Genomic DNA, 18,355 nt, shown 5'->3' with positions numbered 1-18,355 from the left:
TTCAAAAATATTTTTTATAATATGCTTGACATTTATATGACTATTCCTGGTGTTTTATATTAAATACATTAATGTATATTGTATTAAAGACGTTATCTCAGTTACATTTCTCAAAACTATCACCACAGAATAATAATTACTGAATCAACTGTACAAACCACATGTATGAACGTGAGTCTGCAAGATGTGTGCATGAGCGCATGGTGTAAAACTACAAACCGTGTGTGTTGTTGTGAAAAAGAAGAAGTATTTTTGGCGGGGTGTTGGGTTATGATTCAGGATATTTGGCTTAAAAAACTGTTAAAGTGTCTAGCACTTAAGGAAGAAAACTAACAGAACTAAATTAATCATGCGCACGCGGCATCCGTTCCTTACGTGGCGGCGCGAGACGCGTACACACCTCCTCTCGTGGGCCGCAGCCATTGGACGCGCGCTGTCTAATAAAGCTGAACTTAGACGCGCAGGTGTCAAACCGAAACTACCCGCATGTAAATATTTTATTGTTTTCAAGGCAATGCATACACAACGCATTACAAACTACGTGTGTCGGTGAGTTCTTCCTGTTATCAAGTTAAAAATAGTCTTTCTGACGATAGTGAATTCTGTGTTTATTCATTTAAGTTCTTGCATAAGGTAAGATACATACAATTTGTTCAATAAACAGTGCAGAAAACATTTAGGCTACTGTACAAATATTTTATATTTCAAATGTAAAAATACAACAGTAGGCTAAGAATCTGAGTGCTGATGTGAAATTTTTGTCATACTGAATGCACAGGCAGTGATGCCTCAAATCACGTTAGGTGTGATCATACAGCTGACGCTCCTGCTGTCAGCTCTACCTGCGCAGTATCTCATCTCCAAATGGACAAGCGGCACCGCGACACAACGACACATCGCCACTCAGAGGTAAACACCTGTGTGTGTGTGTGTGTGTGTGTGTGTGTCACACTATGGGACTTTAAAAGTAAGAAGGTGTTTTAAAAAAACTGCATTGCATCACTACAACTGAGAATTTGGGTCGGTGTTTATTTATTTATTTATACTTTTATTCAACAAGGTTGCAATGAGTCAAATCAAAAGTATACAATAATTTTATTTATTTTAAACTTTCTGTTCATCAAAGAATCCTGTAAAAATGTTTCCTAGTTTACACAAAATATTAATCAACATAACTGTTTCAACTTTGAAAATAATAGTTAGAAAATGTTTCTTGAGTATCAAATCGTCAATGATTTCTGAATGATCGTGTGACACTAAAATGGAGAAAAAGACTGCTGAAAATTTAGCTTTGGCACCACAGTAATTACTTACATTTTCAAATGTTTTCAAATGGAAACCAAGCATTTTAAATTTTAATTCACAGTATTACTATTTAACAGTATTTTAAATGCAGCATTGGTGAGCATAAAGACTTCTGTCAAAAACATTCCAAAAAATCTTCTGACCCCACCAATTTCAGGTTTGGTGATTAGGCATTTTTAATCAGCTTCTTTAGCATTCTGGTACTGTGCTTCTCAATTAGGAAGTTGAAATATATATATATATATATATATATATATATATATATATATATATATATATATATATATATATATATATATAAAAAACTTGTCACTGCTTGTAATATTCCATTACATCTTTCATATTCAGAATCCTTGACACATGGGACTCCATAAGAACATCCTACTTGAACACAGCTGCTTGGGTTGACTGGCTAAATACCTGGATTCCCAAACTACCGTAAGTCTATGCTAATTATCTTTTTTAATTCATTTAAATTCACTCAGATGCTGAAGTGGGATGTCATGTCATGTTACAGGACCTTCGCTGAGGAAGAGGACGAGTATCAAACTCTGGAAGAAGCGCTTGCAATCGAGCTGATGATGCATGATAATGAGCACGGGTACTTTGCAGGTAATTCGTCTGAATGATCTCAAATGAAAGTGGTCATTTAGATACTGTATATATTTACTGTATTTAATTACCTTAAAAGCAACAGAACATGACAGATTATTGTTGTTCAGTGTCAAAGGAGGTGCGAAGCCCCAGGCCGGCATACGTGCTGCACCGTGTAGGTCAAGTTGTGATGACACAGAATAATATGGTGGGGGTGATCATAGGATGGGACGCAGGACTCAGAGCCCCACCAGAGTGGATCAAGAGAAAGAAATACTCAGAGGTTTGTTAGATACATAAACACTATTTTCATTGAAATTAAATAAATCACACACTCTTACAAATAAAGGTTCCAAACGTGGATTTTCAAAGTAATAGGAAGCCATAGAAGAACCAGTTTTGGGTTCCCCAAAAAACCTTTCAGTAACCACTATAAAGAACCTTTTGTGCCAGTGTGTGATCTGAGTCCACCTTTGGTCTGAGTCCTTGTCTTTAACCAATTGAGTTTGAATGAAACACATTTATTAATGTCGTTATCTTAATTTTAATTTAATCTTTAATTTAATTTTTTTAATCTTTCACATTATACATGACTCGGAATCATCTGTACTCTGAATAAGTTCTTTGTCCAAAATGCCCAAGTACAAGTCAGTCATAGTCCATCCGAGTTCATTCATAACTGTAGTCTGAGTCCAAGTCCAAAGTCCAAGTACCCCAACACTATTTTGTGCATTCAAAAGGTGGATTTAAAAGGTTTTTCACAGAACCATCAATGCCAGTAAAGAACCTTTAATTTTAAGAGTGTAAATGATGACCTGACAATGAACCTGAAACCACAGAAATATAACAGTAGTCCATTAAAAGATGTATTTGTGTATAGCTGGAGAGAGTCAAGGATACTCCTCATTACAGAATAATGTTCAGTGGACCCGATTCCTCATCAATACTGATTGGATACATTCCCCAGAATAACATCAAGCTATTTCAAGGCTTTCAGGTGCAGAGAATTCTTTTACCTTTATTTCCTTCTTAAAACATTTGTGTTTTCTTGGTAGTTTCTTGAGGTTGTTTAGATTCCGTATTAATCAGTGTTTGTGTCTGTCTTGTGCTACAGCCAGACATTCCTACTCTACAGCACTATTTTTCACACTTTGATGGGGAAAAGTTTGTTTTGGAGGAATGGTTGCAAGAAATCTACCCTCACGACTGAAGGAGTGAAAACCTGTGAGGTTTTAAAAACACTTTGAAATGCTTGAGAACACAGACATTATGTCTGCTACCCTTCATTGACAGTATTGATTCTTTTAAAGCAATTGAAAAACAAAGACAAAATGAAGTAAGAAAATGTGCGAGATATATCTTGTTTACTTACCCCATAGACTGAGTAATTTCAGTTATTAAACTTATACTTGTGGAATATATATAAATATATGTTAAGTGGCTTTCTCAGGGCAAAATATATATGTATATATATATATATATATATATATATATTCCACAAAAAGCAATTTTTAGTATTGCTTTTTTATATTCTTAAAATGATTAATTACTTGCAGACTTTGCATAGTATAGGTAAAGTTATGAAGGAAACTACTGTGATAAAGGTCAAATAAAGATTAAATGAAATGTTTTTAAATGCCCTTAAGTCAATATACACGTTAATTGGACTCAGATGGGTTCCAGAAAATTAATTACTTTCTGTTAATACCATATAGTATATTTATTCACATGAATAAAATGGAAGGATTTGTTGTTTAAAACAGTATTGAGAATGTGGTAAACAGTGTTCAAAGTAAGCCATTGATACAAACATGATTTCTTATTAAAGTTTAATTTATTTAAAATAGGCCTACTAGAAAAGTTGTCTCTTTACTTCTTAAAAGCCATCAGTCTATGTGCCATTCCCATAATGCATTGGGGGCCGGTGAGTACACGTTGGTCCTCCAAAAACACATCTTAATAAAAAAAAAAAAAACCTGACATGTTTAGTCTAATTAAATTAGTATGGGAACTATAAAGTGAATGAACATGTCGCAGTAAGGTGAGATCTGTTGCACGCCATCATCATGTGTTCGGCAGATGCAGGTATGTGGCGTTTTTTTTCCTTCAAGCATGAGGTTTTTTGGAGTGATGGACCACATCCATCATGAAAATTGTATGGTAGTCGTTATGGTCATGTTTTGTTATCAAACTCTTATTAAAATGTTCATAGCAAGTGCAACTGTGCAAGCAAATTTCGAAACCTTACCAAAACACACATTGTCAACAAGAAGTAAACACAGTGAAACACCTGTAAACACTGCCAGTGGTTTTACAAGATTGGGGAATTTGATTGGATTTTTGGGTGTCAGTACGTATAACAAGCTTGCAGAGTTTCTTTATGTGTGCAAGTCAAGACACAGTCATGCAACAATATATAGTACATGTAATCCCTATTCAAACACAGTCACATCTAACTCATTTGTTAAACTTTAACATTGTTTTCTGTCAATGTTTAGAACATATTTTACAAGTATATTTTGAGTTGCACACAGTGCTATTCAATATATTCTGGAATTTGGAGACTTAATTAAGTGACACCAGTAGAAACAAGTGGTATCTTTATTTCTAGCTCCTTTTGTGAGTATCTGAGGTCATCTATGGTGCTCACTTCACAAGACTATGTGTTTACAGGTTATAACAGCAAATAAATGAAATAACATGTACTATTATTATTGCTAAACAGAAACTTCAAAATTTCCTCCTGTTGCTGTCCTTTGGTCGCAATTCAAAGGCCACAAATACACGCGAAGAGGCAGTGACTAATGTAACCCCAGTCTTCTGATGTAGTGTTAGAGGAGAGTCAGTCACTTCATGCTGGCCGCTGGTCCACTCTCGTGATTCTTCCTCACGTACAAGCAGCGGCCGTCCCAGAGCTTGTCCCAGAATGCAACATGCCTCACTGGCTTTTAGCCGGGCATTGTCCACAGCTTCCAAACATACTCTGCGTCTGCAGAGAAGACCATAAAAATGTTTTGACATGCTTTCAAACAGGCTTATTAAATTAATTTCATGTTACAAAGCTGTGTTCAGGCAAACAGTGGCGGTTTATATGAGGACTGAGATTGTTCAAGCTTTGTTTACCTCAACAAACTGAGACTTTCAGCGCTGTGACTGTAGTAGGGGTCACCCACGCACACGCTTTTGTCAAGTTTTTCAATCAAAACTGAGCGTGCTTGTTGCATCTTCTCAAAGTCTGAAAACACCACAAGCACCTGCACAGACAAAAGGGATAATTAAAGAGCAAATATATTATAAAATAGGTCAAATAGGACACATGCAACAACTAATGTTTTCCATTTTACCTCAGCTCGCATGTGGAAGAGCTCTTCCTCTCTTTGTAAGTGCTTTGTCACAGTGATACTTTCTTCCTGTTTGGAAATAAACTATTATAACTTTTTGTACTTTCTTTATAAATAACGTTACACAGATTTTAATTATTTAGCACCTTGACGTCATGCTGTCTCGCGGTCTGTAGTATGTATTCCAGTCTTCGGGTAACGCTATTGGTCACGTCGTTTACATGTTCTTTACTGTTTTTGACGCTGATGGTGACGGTGGCTCGGTCCGGAGGATACGATAACTCCGCACAGCCAGTCATTTGAACCACTCTTGTGTTGTTTAGAGTGTGTAAAGGTGTTTGCTTGCGACCCCGGTTAAACACCGTTTCGTTTTCGTCTTGGTAAACATCTCCAGCACTCGGTGAAACTGCAGCAAAGACACGAGACGGACTGTGCGCCATGCTTGTTGGTAAACCAACGTGGCGCTATGGCAACGTGTCCAGCGCATGGCGGGAAATGTCGTCTCCTTTGTTGTTGTACGTTACGTCACAATAGCAGTATCTGAAACACTGATCTATAACAGAGATCTCAGATCAGTGATCTGAAATGCGACGAGCTCTTGTGTAGTCGAACGTGTTTAAGCCTGTACGCTTCAAATACTTAGAATCGTTCAAAAATGTGCTTTATTTTATTCTCATAGACTTTGAAGGCAAATTATTTTTGAGAACTGACCAGGAGAGGGCAGCAGAGATCTACAAAGTGATTGAAAGAGCTGAAGACCGAAAGCCTGGAAAACAAAACAAAAACAAAAACAAAACAAAAAAACACAAAAAAAAACTTACATAATACTAAATTCCTAAATCAGAAACATTATTACTATTATTATTCCGCTATAAAAAAAAGCTATACAATTGTAGTAATTGTATGAATAATATCAGTATTAAAAACAACAGTGATTAATAGCAGAAATGGCAGTGTATCTCTTAATGCATATTTATTTAATTATCCTTTTTTAAAGGATCAAGTATATATATATATATATATATATATATATATATATATATATATATATATATATATATATATATATATGTACATACATACATACATACATACATACACCCATGTGTGTCATGTTATTTTAAAACATTGTAATTGCTTATAAATTTATAAAATCTTGTTTGTTTTATAACCAAACTTATTTACTGATTTCCAAATCAGACCTTTAATAGTTTGTCAATTGATAACTTACGATATTTAATAAATGTTTGTATTATTGAGCACAAAAAGATGTTACATCAAAAAGAATAGAATATTATTATTGTTATGCTCCTCTGATTATTATTGTATGTATTAGAAATAATTAAAGGCAGAACAAGGTTCATGCATGGCCACTGAAAGCAGTCTGTTTGTATTAAACCGTAAAGCCCTCTGTCTAATATAGCTCTGAAAAAGCACAGGACGTATTTGTTGATATTGTCTCGGGTTGTGCATAGTTCTGTGTTAGCTTTTTGAAACTGTTTATCTGATGATGTGTGTTTGCCAAGATCCATGCAATGGCTTCTTTTATTTGTTTAGCCTTGTGGGCCCTGACTCTGGACCACTGCCATTCTGTTGAAGGAAGGAATATTTAATGTTCAAGCTGGGATTGTGGGTGCAGGAGTGGGGTTTGGAGACACTGAGCGCTTCAAACGGGTTGATAAGTGATCCGATAAGTTGCGTACGGAAGCGCAGCAGTCGAGCTGTGGAAACAAAGAAACAAGCCCCATTCCCAGGAAATGAAAAATAACATTAACTCTTTATCCCTCTGTCTCTGTGGCCCAGAAAGAAATTAACTCTGTCAGTCGCAGTGAATCTGTTATATTCAAGGGCTTTAATATTTTGATAAATTAAATTAATTTACCATATTAACATTTGGATTTTATTTAACTTTATTTTACTGCATTGCTGGTCTTTATTTCACTCATTTATAATACTACAAAGCTACATAAATTCACCAACAAATAGTTTCAATAATTTAATTTACATCAGAGATCACCTGTGTAGTCCACCTGTCTGTGATGTCATGTGACACCTCTGTCCACCTGACCTCTCTCCCGTTGGCTTTCAGTGGTTGGTCTCAAAAGTGCCTGCTTGCTGTGAACCTTGGGAAAATGTGCTTTGACTCGTCTTTCGTGTTCCTGGACATGATTAGAGACTTCAGCAGGGGAGAGGGGGCGCTGAGTCTGCCTGAGGGCATGAACGTATATGTATTTGTGTGTCTTTTCCCATGTGTGCCCTGTGGTGCTCCAGTTTAAATCGGATATGTCAGTGACATTGGGAGGCTCTAGAATTCTACTTGTTTGGACCGTTTCAAATTAAACTAAAGTTAGCTGTAAGATGCTCATTTTGTGTAGGTTCTGCACATTTTGTTAGGCAGATAAGTTTCAACCAATAAAACAAAAACAAAATTGATATTTTAATTTAGACTTTACAGTGAATAATATTTGGTGCAATAATTTTCAAGATTTCTGGTGTTATATCAGAAATTTGCTAGTAAAATTAATTATTAATTGCATTTAAAATGCAAGTTTCATGAATTGGAAATTTTCTAGTAAGTCATACTCATACACTTTGATTATTATTTTTATTTTTTACAGCGTGTAAGTTAAAAAAAATTTAATTTAATAAAAATACTGCAGTTTGCAACATTTGGAGCTCATGTTTTTTTTTCTGTGAATACATATTAGCTCAAATAAACAAACTCATGCACTGTTCAGTGCAGCCTGTCATTTAGTTGAGTTTTATCTCAGTTTTCACTCAGTTACTCCATTTCTTGTTTACATCTTCAGGAATGTGAATGACACTTTACATTAAAACTTTGTGATAGACTTAAACTTAAGGATATCAAATTCAGATCAAAGACCTAAATTATTTGATTCTTTTTAACATTTGTTCATTTTGTAGCAAAAGTTCCATAAAGGGTACATGAATTTATTAAAACATTGTCAGTTTGTACACCACATTATAAAAAGGAGTCCCCCCATTAAAAAAAAAAAAAGTTTAATTTATAGGTTTTCACCTTGTAGAATATACAGTGAAGCAACTTGAGTGACATAATTCATAGTAAAGCTTGGAAATTATCTTTTTTTTAATTTTTTTTATAATATCTTAAATATTATTTCTTTATTATATTTTTTTCCCCCACTTGTTTTGCCAGCCATTATGCAACATGAAAGACACATCTTTGCAGTATCACGTCAATCAATCAAACTGTCAATCATTAGAACTGGTTTATTAATGCTTCACCTTTGGTTCTGACCCACAGGGCTTGCTATCTCGGGCCACTGCTGACACAGACCACTGATGTGAAATTAAGAGTTGTTAGGATGTCTGAATATTGAGAATTAAAGTGGTTTAAGATCTATGAAATCATTTTTGGTAAGCTCTCAGCTTTCTGTCTCTTGTACATTTAGTTGTGCGTTCACTGTCTCTCTCAGCCTCAATCTTTCAGTCATTCTTACAGTCTCGCATTGTTATGTAGAAATGTGTATTTTAAAGGCTGCTTGGATTTCAGAGCTCTATTAAAAGTTCAAAGCTGCAGTTTACTGCTGTAACAAGAGTTACTCTGATCCAAACACTCGGCTAATGAGAGAGAGCCAGCTGCACCCCCCACCTCCCACCCTGTGGCCTGTGGCTCTTATATTTGAATGTGCATTATTGTGCAGATTAAGGAACCGTTTTATAGATCTTAATCATTTTTTTTATTTCCGTCAATCTTTAAATAGATCTTTCCCCATGTCCTCCATCTGACTCTGTCTCTCTTCTGACCTACTGATAGACTGAAGTTCTTTTTGATAATGGGAAATCTTTGCCGGACTTCTCTCTCTTCCCCTATAGTCCCTAATCTGAAGCTGTTCAGAATCCTGTGTGTGTTGTGGTGGGGTTTCTCCAATAGTTTAACAGTATATTATTCCAGGACCTATCTATAACAAGATTGAATTATTGCTCTTCTGAACTCCAGAATGATACAAACAAACAAGTTAACACTTTTAAAGGGTCCTTGTGATTATTTGACAATGGTCCTGGAGGATGATAAGATGAGAAGAATGATCTGGCTGGCCACAATTCAGTGAGGAATGGAATTAAAGAAGCTGTTTTGAAATTCTCCGGCCCTGTAAACCTTTTTTATGTGATTATTAAATATAAAAATATCATGTTAGAGGGGAAAATACACATGTGAGGTCATCTGGGCTCAGAGGAATGGTCTTCTAGACTTCTCTTATGGACTGTGCCATTTTAATGTCAAAATGTATTTTACCAACTAAGGAGAGAGGTACATTTGCACTTTTGCTGTCTAGCAAAAGATTCAGTAGGAGTTATATTGATGTTTTTGTATAGTGACTGCTGTCCCTGACAAACAATATCTGAATGATATGAATGAACAATGAAAATAATTTAAATTAAAATCAATATTGAATATTTCGTTTAATGTTTTGTTATTTTTTGGAACTCAGTCAGGTGATACAAAGGACAATAAGCAATCAGCCGGTCATTATGGCAGAATAACGCTTTTAGGATGATACAAGGTCTTGATCACTCTGTTCTTTGTTGATTCGGTTCGGTCATTAAAGATTTTTTCCCCTTTTTTTGAAAGTGTTTTTTTTTTCCACAATTTTTATCATTATTTTTACATCAATTGTTATTATAGATAAATGTTTTTCCTACTAATTTGTTTGTTTATATATATACATATACATATCTCCTATCTGTGGTAATTACAAAGTTTTTTTGCATTATTTGACATTTTGCATTATTACTTCCATTTCTTTTTTTGTTACTCTTTAAATGTTTTATTTGTAGTAGTAGTAGTATTTAATTCAGAAATAAGAATCTTGTTTGTAAATATTAATTTATAATATTTAACCCCCTCCCCCCAGCATTTTTGGCAGATTGCAGGATTCTTTTTTCAGCCGTGTAACTTGCCATCCAAACTAAACCATCTACAATTATATTAAAGTTATTGTAAGAGTTTTATGTGGTGTCTTCAAAGAGTAACACTGGTAGTGTTTCCAAACTCTGTAAATGTACATTTTAAAGATCATTCATTGCCAAACCCTCCAAAGTGATGCCCTCTGTGCTCATTCACAAGCTAATGTAAGTTTCACTGCATTTCCTCCCCTTGCCTTGGCACAGTCAAAAACATTTAGTTCCTCCTATCTCGCTCACATTTAAACACTTTGGGTTTAGCCTAACTGAGCTGGCTCTACAGGGCAGCACATGCCTGTTCTTAAACCCAGACCTGCGTGAGCAACAGGAAACTTCCACAGCTGAGTCGAGCCAACACAGTGCTGCTCTGGGACATGGCGAGGCTTTAACCCAGACTCCCTGAGTCAAGATGGTGACCCTGCAGTAGAACTGAGCCTCTACTGGGGTCTCATTTAAACAGGTCCAGTGTTTTGTAATGGATCTGGGCGAAACATAGAGGATGAGCCGTGATATTTCTGCCCACAGATTGAAGGGAGAGGAATGGGAATGTGTGTATAATAACAGAGTCTAGGAGGGAGATTAATGTGTAGAGTTATTGGTGTAATGATTGAGTCGCGCTCTCTGGGTTTCAGCTTTCGAACCGATTAAAATAATGAAGTACCTATTTTCATCCAGGACACACTGGAGACCAAGTAGACAGAAAAATGGCCTGTGTGTGTTTGTACTTTGTGACTGGGGAGGTTGCAGGGAATAAGTGGCATATTTTAGACGGGTTGGCAGAGATATTTGGGTTGGTTTCTGGATGGTAAAAATATACTTAAGAAATGCTGAATAAATGTATCTGTTTACATGTGTGTTTGTAAATGTGAAAGAGAGAGTTAGTGGTGATATTATATTGAGTGTTTAATAATGGGAATTGTAGAAAATTTAATGATTCAGGTTCCTCTTAACAATTCCAGAATTTTAATGCTTCAGTTTAATGGTTCTTTTATTACTGAAAGTTGCCATTAAATGAAAATTCATGTTATCTAGTTTTTAAATGCATGTCATTTGTCTTCTTGTGAACAATTCATCTGTGCATATGTTTCTTTTTTTGACCTAGTAATTCTTAATCAAATTTTCCTTTTCATAACTCAGTCTTCTGGTAAAGTGACAAACGTCTTTTTTGGTGTGGAACATTTCCAGTTATTTAGTGCAGTATTTGGTGTTAATACGTTGCAGCCAGCCCAAGCCAGAGTAAGCATCACTATCAAACAAAACTAAGCCATATCAACAATCAGTCTGATTTGTTAAATATGCGTGTTTGGGATTCAGGAGTCGGACTACACGGGTTTCACAGTATGTTTTGGATTCACTAATAAGGACTGGCTCATAAGTCACTTGTAATTGGACTACATTTGCGCCCTCTGTTTTACATTGTAGATTGAGTAGCAGTGTTGTGGTTCTATTGAATAAATACTGCATTTTTGGTTGTATTTTAGTGTAGGTTACTGTCTGCAGCAGCAGAAGAATGCAAGTGCGAAAACTGTTAATGAAACCAAACATCATGTTATTCAAAAAAATGTAACTGGTTCTGAATGAAAGAGTGAAGCACGTGTGTGGTAAGAATGTTCTCCTGTGAGTAGACTAGTCAGGTGTTGACAGAAATGCCTTCTCCCCCAATACACATCTAGTAGTGTACCCATCCAAACCATGAGTTCTCCTTCATCTGGTCTTTGAACCATTAAGTGTCCGCTGACCCCTGGAAGCAGCCCCTCAAAAGAATGATTGACAGTTAGATGCTGGGGCTGAATTAAAAACAATTGGGGCCACAGAAGTTGAAAATCAATATGTTAAATATGATATATGATGGTTACTGTAACAGTCATTTAAAGATGAAGTGTGTATAATATATTTTTGGGATTAAAATAAAAAAAATGTCGATCCCATCTTAATATGGAAAGACAACTCTTAGCAAGCCATTTGTAGCGTGAGTTTACTATACATTTTAAACATTGTGGCTGTGTGTTGCTATCAAAGCATCCATTTTTGAACCGAGAACAATCCTTTAACCTGCTGTTTCCCAAAGGAACAACATCTATACCAATTCCCTTTTTATTTGATGCCATTCTCTCAAGTCTTCAAATGTCCTGAACTCAGTGTGGATGTTTTCACCAAAGCACACCGTGTGCGAGCACGTGGAGCATGGCCAACTTTGCTAAGCAGGAGTTTTAAATGGTCGAGGTGCAAATCTACTGCCCATGCGCCAAGCGGGTGTCAGTTTTTCCTTGGCTGACTCGCAGACTAGCAGATCAATAAAGTTAATTTAAAACATTCACACTCTGCCATCTGAAATCAACCATTTAATGGCTCTCTGTTCCAGTAAAACTGCAAAAAGGCCTTTCGGATTTACAGCAACAATAAGAGGGGGGATAAAACACCGAATGCAGTCGGAAAATGCGAGCATAAAAAGACAAAAGAGAGGAAACTCTGGCTCTTTGTTTTGTTTTCACGGCAGACCAAATGCTTTAAGACCTCATTATTGACGGTAAAGGAACAATCCAGATGAAATGTAGAAACACATGTCTCTTGATCTCTGTTTTGAGAAGAAGTAGTCCAAATGGAGGGACAAACCGTGCCATGGACAAAGTTTCAAAAATTAAGTTGTACGTTTGAAGGAGTATTTATGTTCCAAAAATACTCCTTCCGGTAGGTCACAAGTTTCGGAAAGTTTTTTTCGAGTATGGCTCTGTGTGATGTTAGATGGAGCGGAATTTCCTTATATGGGTCCTGAGGGCACGTCTGCCCGAAGAGCGCGCGCTCCCGTATAGCAGAGCACTGAGAGCACAGACTTCACTGATCAGAGTGAGAGCGTCGCAAAATGTCTCAAAAGGAGTGTGTTTTTGGTTGCCAGTGCAAGACAACCCTGCACAGATTACCAAAAGAAAAACAGCATTAAGGGACCAGTGGATGGAGTTTATTTTTACAGAGCATCAACGGAGTTGTGCAAGTGTTTGTGTTTGTTTCCTGCATTTCGAAGATGCATGTTTTACAAACAAGGCCCAGTTTGACGCCGGATTTGCGTATCGTTTATTTCTTAAGGATAATGCAATCCCAATGAAAAAGGGTCACGATCGTGTGTTGGAACCGCATGCGGTGAGTAAAACTGCTTCAAATATCTCTGTGTTGTTAACTTAGCTATCAGCATGTAAGCACATCAAGTAAACAACATGCGATGTTGTCATCAAACTGCACTTTCCACATGTACAGCTTAAAAAAAAGACGACAAAGTGGAACTTAGTCACTTTCCAAAACCGCTAAGCAAATATATACAGTTTCAGTACATACCACATAGAGATGTCATTGCTGATGCTGCTCTTGTTAAATTTCAGCCTCTGGATCTGATTCTGGATTATAAATATATGCCGAATCTGACTGTTAGCCATGGTTTGTTTTGGATGATGTTTTTTCCTCACGGTAATGTCACAGCTTCCACATGCTCTCAACGCAAAAGCCTACTGGCGCTCGTGATTCTTTAGCTCCGCCCACACGTCACGCCTCCAGTCGGTCGTGTTTTTCCGGGAAAAATCGGTACAGACTATCTTTCTCTTATGAATATAATAAAACTAAAGACTTTTTGGAGTTATGAAGGATGCAGTACTACTCTATAGGTACTCAAGATTAACAGGATATTGAGTGAAAATGAGCATTTCACCCCCCTTTAAGAAGACAGATAAAAATAAATAAACACATTTAATCTGAAAAGGAATATTCCAGATTCAATATGAGTTAAGCTAATTTTGCATTATTTTTGTAACCAACCCAGAACATTCTTTCAAGCATTGCTATGCAACTTAATGAAGCAGATGCCTCTGATCCATGCAAACTATCATAAAGCTTGAAGCTGTGCACCGACACACTCCATGTGTTCCCTTTTAGCAAAGTGAGTGCAAAAGCCCTGCGTGCTTTATCTGAACTTTTTCACTTTGAGCAAATACACCTGCGGTCAGCACATTAAAGACCTCCCATCTTTACAATGCTCTAATTGGCCCTTGCATTCATAAAACACTGTGAGAATGAATTACTTAACTACATGTTCATGCTTTTGGCGTCATCTGCTCTGGCCCTCAGTTGTTTCTAATTACATATGCGTTACTTTGAAATGATTTGTCTCTCTTCTAAAAAAGTGAAGTCATGTTCTAGACTCCTCTGGTTTTCCAGTGAACCTTCTAACATGAGTTGGCCGGAACAGGCACAGTTTGCAGTGATCGGCCTCTGGAGAAGACCCTACCTCCTGAAAATGCTTTTCATAATACTGAAGACCGCACGACATGCACCATAAACACTCGTTACACCATCCGTCAAACACAAAAAACACACACGCTCTCTCGTTCACACATATTCTCTATGGGACCTCAGGGAGACATGCATTCATCATCATCCGCAACAGGCCGGAGATAAGCCCATGCTAAGACACACTAGCCGATGACTTGTCACTGTTTATGAAGCAAAACCAAAGAACTTCCCGTTTTCACCGTGACAATTAAATTAGCTGAACGAGGGATGGAGGAGGAGGAGAGAGGGCTGAAAGATGGATGATATCATCTGCCTCCATCTCTCTCTTTTCACAGTGATGTCTTACTTTGGCTTTACATTAAGAGAAAATCCATTAAACAGCTGTGCCTGTTTTAGCGAGATCATGGTGGAGTGGATTTTTCAGAGATAGCATTACCAGCTCTCTTTATTTTATGTGTCAGCAGAAGAGAAGCAGCGTATCTTAACAAGCGAGCATGGAATCGATTAGATCTTGAGTCTTTCTCTGTTTCTTTTGCACCTTCCTCCTCTTTCACAACAATAAAATGTGACAATTTTCACTTTCCCCTCTGGTTCTTTTAATGCAATATTCCTCATGACTCCTTGCTGACAGCACACAACCCCCTCAGACGGACGTGTGTATTTTGGTTTGTCACTTAGTTCTTGCTAATTTGGTTTAATCTGAGAATCATTTGGCTATATAAAATTAAATCACATTATATATATATATATATATATATATATATATATATATATATATATATATATATATATATATAACATAACTACTAACTAGCATAACTACTGACAGTACGAAAGTCATTTGCTGCAATATGTAATCCTCATAACAGATTTTGACTGTCATTATTCTCTTATTTAATTCTGGGGTTTGTAGCACATGTTCAGACATTAGCTTTTTACCTAATAATGTTAAATGAGACACTTTGAGATAAGTCAAATTGAATCTGTAGTGCAGCCAGAGACAGGGAGTGGTGAAAGAAAGAGAGAGAAACAGGGAGGAACGAGAGCAACCCGAGCATCTGTTTCTTGTTAAGGTCCACCTCACTCAAGTTTTCAACATTGAGCTTCAAATCATCTGTTTCCCTCAGCTTCTCTGGTGAGACTGGTCAAATGAAAGAAATGAGGACATTGAGTCTCCAACTGTATTTAATAAATGATGGAGAACGGTAGAATGAATGAATGGCTAATTTATAACAGGTTTTGTTTATAAACATCAAGTCAAACGAAGTTAATTGTGGTTTTCTCTCTTTTTTTAAAATAAGAAAATTCCCATGTATTTTAGGAGTGTGTGAACTGATAAATCGATGTGTGTGCATGTGTGAGTGTGTGTGGTCTGAGATAGTGACTGGTTCTGTCATTCTGTGTAGGATGTTGCCTCGCCCCGTTTCCTCTTGTCCTATCATTCTCGATTTTGACCACACTACACCTCTTTAAAAATGAACTTAAACACACGTCGGTGAGGTATCTGGTGAAGATCAGCTTACGGCAAAAATAATATTATTTTATGGACAACTGAAAGAGTGAGAGATTTAATGCAGGATCACACATAGGAGAACAGAGATGATTTGGTTTTGCTCATTTATTTATAAAGTTTTGTGTGTGTGTGTGTGTGTGTGTGTGTGCAGCTCTGTAAAATCTCTTCAGACATCTTTGGCATATTAGAAGCTTATCATAATAAAATGTGTAATTTAATGGATTTGCAATAAAATTGTAATGAAGGTAGGTCTATGTGATAAATGTAAATGTAGAAACATTCTGAATAATTTGTATTGTTTTATTGTTTTATATTTTATGTTTAGTGTTAGTTCATACACAACACTTTTTTTAGACTTCAAACCCTACTTATTTTAATATTAAGCACAGACTTCTTTTTATTGAAACCAGACTATGTAGTTTTTCATCAGGCCAAAAAAACATGCAAATAATCTTTTGAAGGAGGGAGAATTGATTTGATTTGAATAGTTGCATATAAAATTATGATATTAGAAAAACTAAAAAAATACATAAGACTTTTTTCTAATGTAGTCTGTTGTTCTGGGAGGTAGACGATTGAATCTTATGTGTCACTGTAAGTTTGTTGCATTATGTTTTAACATTTATCGAGCATTAGAGTTATCTGCTTCAGATACTTCAAAAGAAACTATGCTGAACAACTTAAGACATCTGATTTAACACGCATCCAGCATCTGAGAAAGCAGGTTTCATTAAGCAAGTTCTTACTCTGCCAATAGTGCTGCCATTTGTTTCTTTGTGCCCTTTAGGTTCTCCTGGATGACCTATGACCTCAGCTCTCCACACCATTTGGTGCTGGTGTACTGGAGGTCTCAATGCTTGGACACACACAGGCTGTCTCTTGAAAAATATTTTACAGATGTATCCATATAAATATAATATTTTTGACAAGAGACATTGATAATCACAATTGTATTTTCCTGGAAATTGTCATTTCATAGCTCAGGAGTCTTGATGGGAATTATTAGTTATGTTTAATCAAAGTTTGTTTTTCTTAAAATAGACACAAATTAAGTGATTGTTTATGTACAGCACAAGTAAAAACATAAAGAAATCGAATTCGAAAATGTTGTTAAAAAGCACCAGGTTTGCTGTGTTTGTTTTTTAGGGTTGCAAAAGTAGGCATATATTAAATAATAATAATAACAAATAATAATAATAATTATTAGTAGTAGAAATATTTCTTTTTTATTACTACTCAATAAAAAGATTTAACAAAATAAGAAATATTTTAATATTTACTTATAAAATAAAATTAGTATTTAAGAAAATGTATATAATTATAATGTATATAGTGTAAATTTACATTACTAATATTTGTGGCTGTCTTCATTTCTTTATTTTCAAATGTTAAACCAAACTTTTACATTAAAACACACATCGTCTTTAAATAATTGTACTGTCTTATCATGATTTTTATTTAATTTAATTTATTTCATTAATCATACAGCCTCTATGTACATTAATATTATAGAAATATTATATAAATGTGGCCAACTCTTCAAATAGTTTAGTCTTGAAAGAATTAGTTGAGAAATATTTGAGTTCATACAGAGATCACTTTTTTAACAAACTAAAGACTCAAGTAAACATGAATCTCAGTTTACTTTTCAATTAGCTCTTATTGGAGAATCATTATTTTAAAGAAAATTCTTTTTTTATTTACAGCTGAGTTGATCAAGTGTGTGTTGATATCTGATATTGTGTGTTCACGTGTGTTTTTGTGCGTCCACTATGCGTTCAGACTCTGATGAGGGTCTGAGCTTGTGTGGTTGTGTTTTGGTGTGTGCGGTGGCAGGTGTGTAAGAGTGAATGGTGATCCGAAGAGAAAGACGAACATACAGACACACACATAAAGAGTAGCTTTGATATATTAAACCAGGGAAATCGGAGGGAGGTAAAGTCAAGCGTAGTGTTCACACACACACACACACACACACACACACACAAACTCGCACTCCAGCTCTGATCTGATTCTGTTGGATGTTTTTAGAGCTTACACTCACTTCCTTGTAAACATGCCCACGGCTCCTGTGGTGATAGCCGGCTTTGACACGCCGCCAGTAGAGGGCCTCACTGTATCTTCATGGAGACGGAGAACAGCGGGGCACACGCACATACGTGCACACACATGTGCATGCTCTCACACTCTTTCAACTTCACATATGGCCTCAATGTGTCCGTGTGATCGCCATGGATACAGAATGGGTCCCGTTATATGGCTCTATTGCTGCTACAGATATAAAATCAAATCCCATTAAGACACCTGGAGAGGGAGAGTGAGTGAGCGAGTAAGAGAGAGAGAGAGAGAGAGAGAAAGGCCAGGAGAACTGTAGGGCTCA

General features: G+C 36.2%; 2 protein-coding genes across 3 annotated transcripts; one reads left to right on the top strand and one right to left on the bottom strand.

Annotated features, from left to right (window-relative positions):
• The first annotated feature begins 420 nt into the window (after nt 1-420).
• Nucleotides 421-3,632, top strand: LOC113077673 (uncharacterized). Of its 2 annotated transcripts, none has more exons than XM_026249989.1 (7): nt 421-549; nt 779-909; nt 1,654-1,743; nt 1,823-1,917; nt 2,028-2,182; nt 2,780-2,896; nt 3,014-3,632. In XM_026249989.1, exons 2-7 carry the CDS (start codon nt 785-787, stop codon nt 3,107-3,109), a joined length of 678 nt encoding a protein of 225 aa, XP_026105774.1. In that variant the 5' UTR covers nt 421-549; nt 779-784; the 3' UTR covers nt 3,110-3,632. The 2 variants fall into 2 exon arrangements, with proteins under 2 accessions (XP_026105774.1, XP_026105776.1); XM_026249991.1 differs by having other exon boundaries at nt 421-633.
• Nucleotides 3,633-4,246: 614 nt separating this feature from the next.
• On the bottom strand, nt 4,247-5,739 carry LOC113077672 (interleukin-1 receptor-associated kinase 1-binding protein 1 homolog). Its single transcript, XM_026249988.1, has 4 exons — nt 5,387-5,739; nt 5,244-5,309; nt 5,023-5,153; nt 4,247-4,888 (listed from the first exon to the last, which is right to left on the bottom strand). Exons 1-4 carry the CDS (start codon nt 5,678-5,680, stop codon nt 4,630-4,632), a joined length of 750 nt encoding a protein of 249 aa, XP_026105773.1. The 5' UTR covers nt 5,681-5,739; the 3' UTR covers nt 4,247-4,629.
• Between the last annotated feature and the right edge of the window lie 12,616 nt (nt 5,740-18,355).

This window comes from Carassius auratus, unplaced genomic scaffold (genome assembly GCF_003368295.1).
Source record: "Carassius auratus strain Wakin unplaced genomic scaffold, ASM336829v1 scaf_tig00023110, whole genome shotgun sequence".
Lineage (NCBI taxonomy): Eukaryota > Metazoa > Chordata > Actinopteri > Cypriniformes > Cyprinidae > Carassius > Carassius auratus.
Note: the sequence above shows the minus strand (reverse complement) of the source record. Positions and strands in the feature narration are given on the sequence as shown.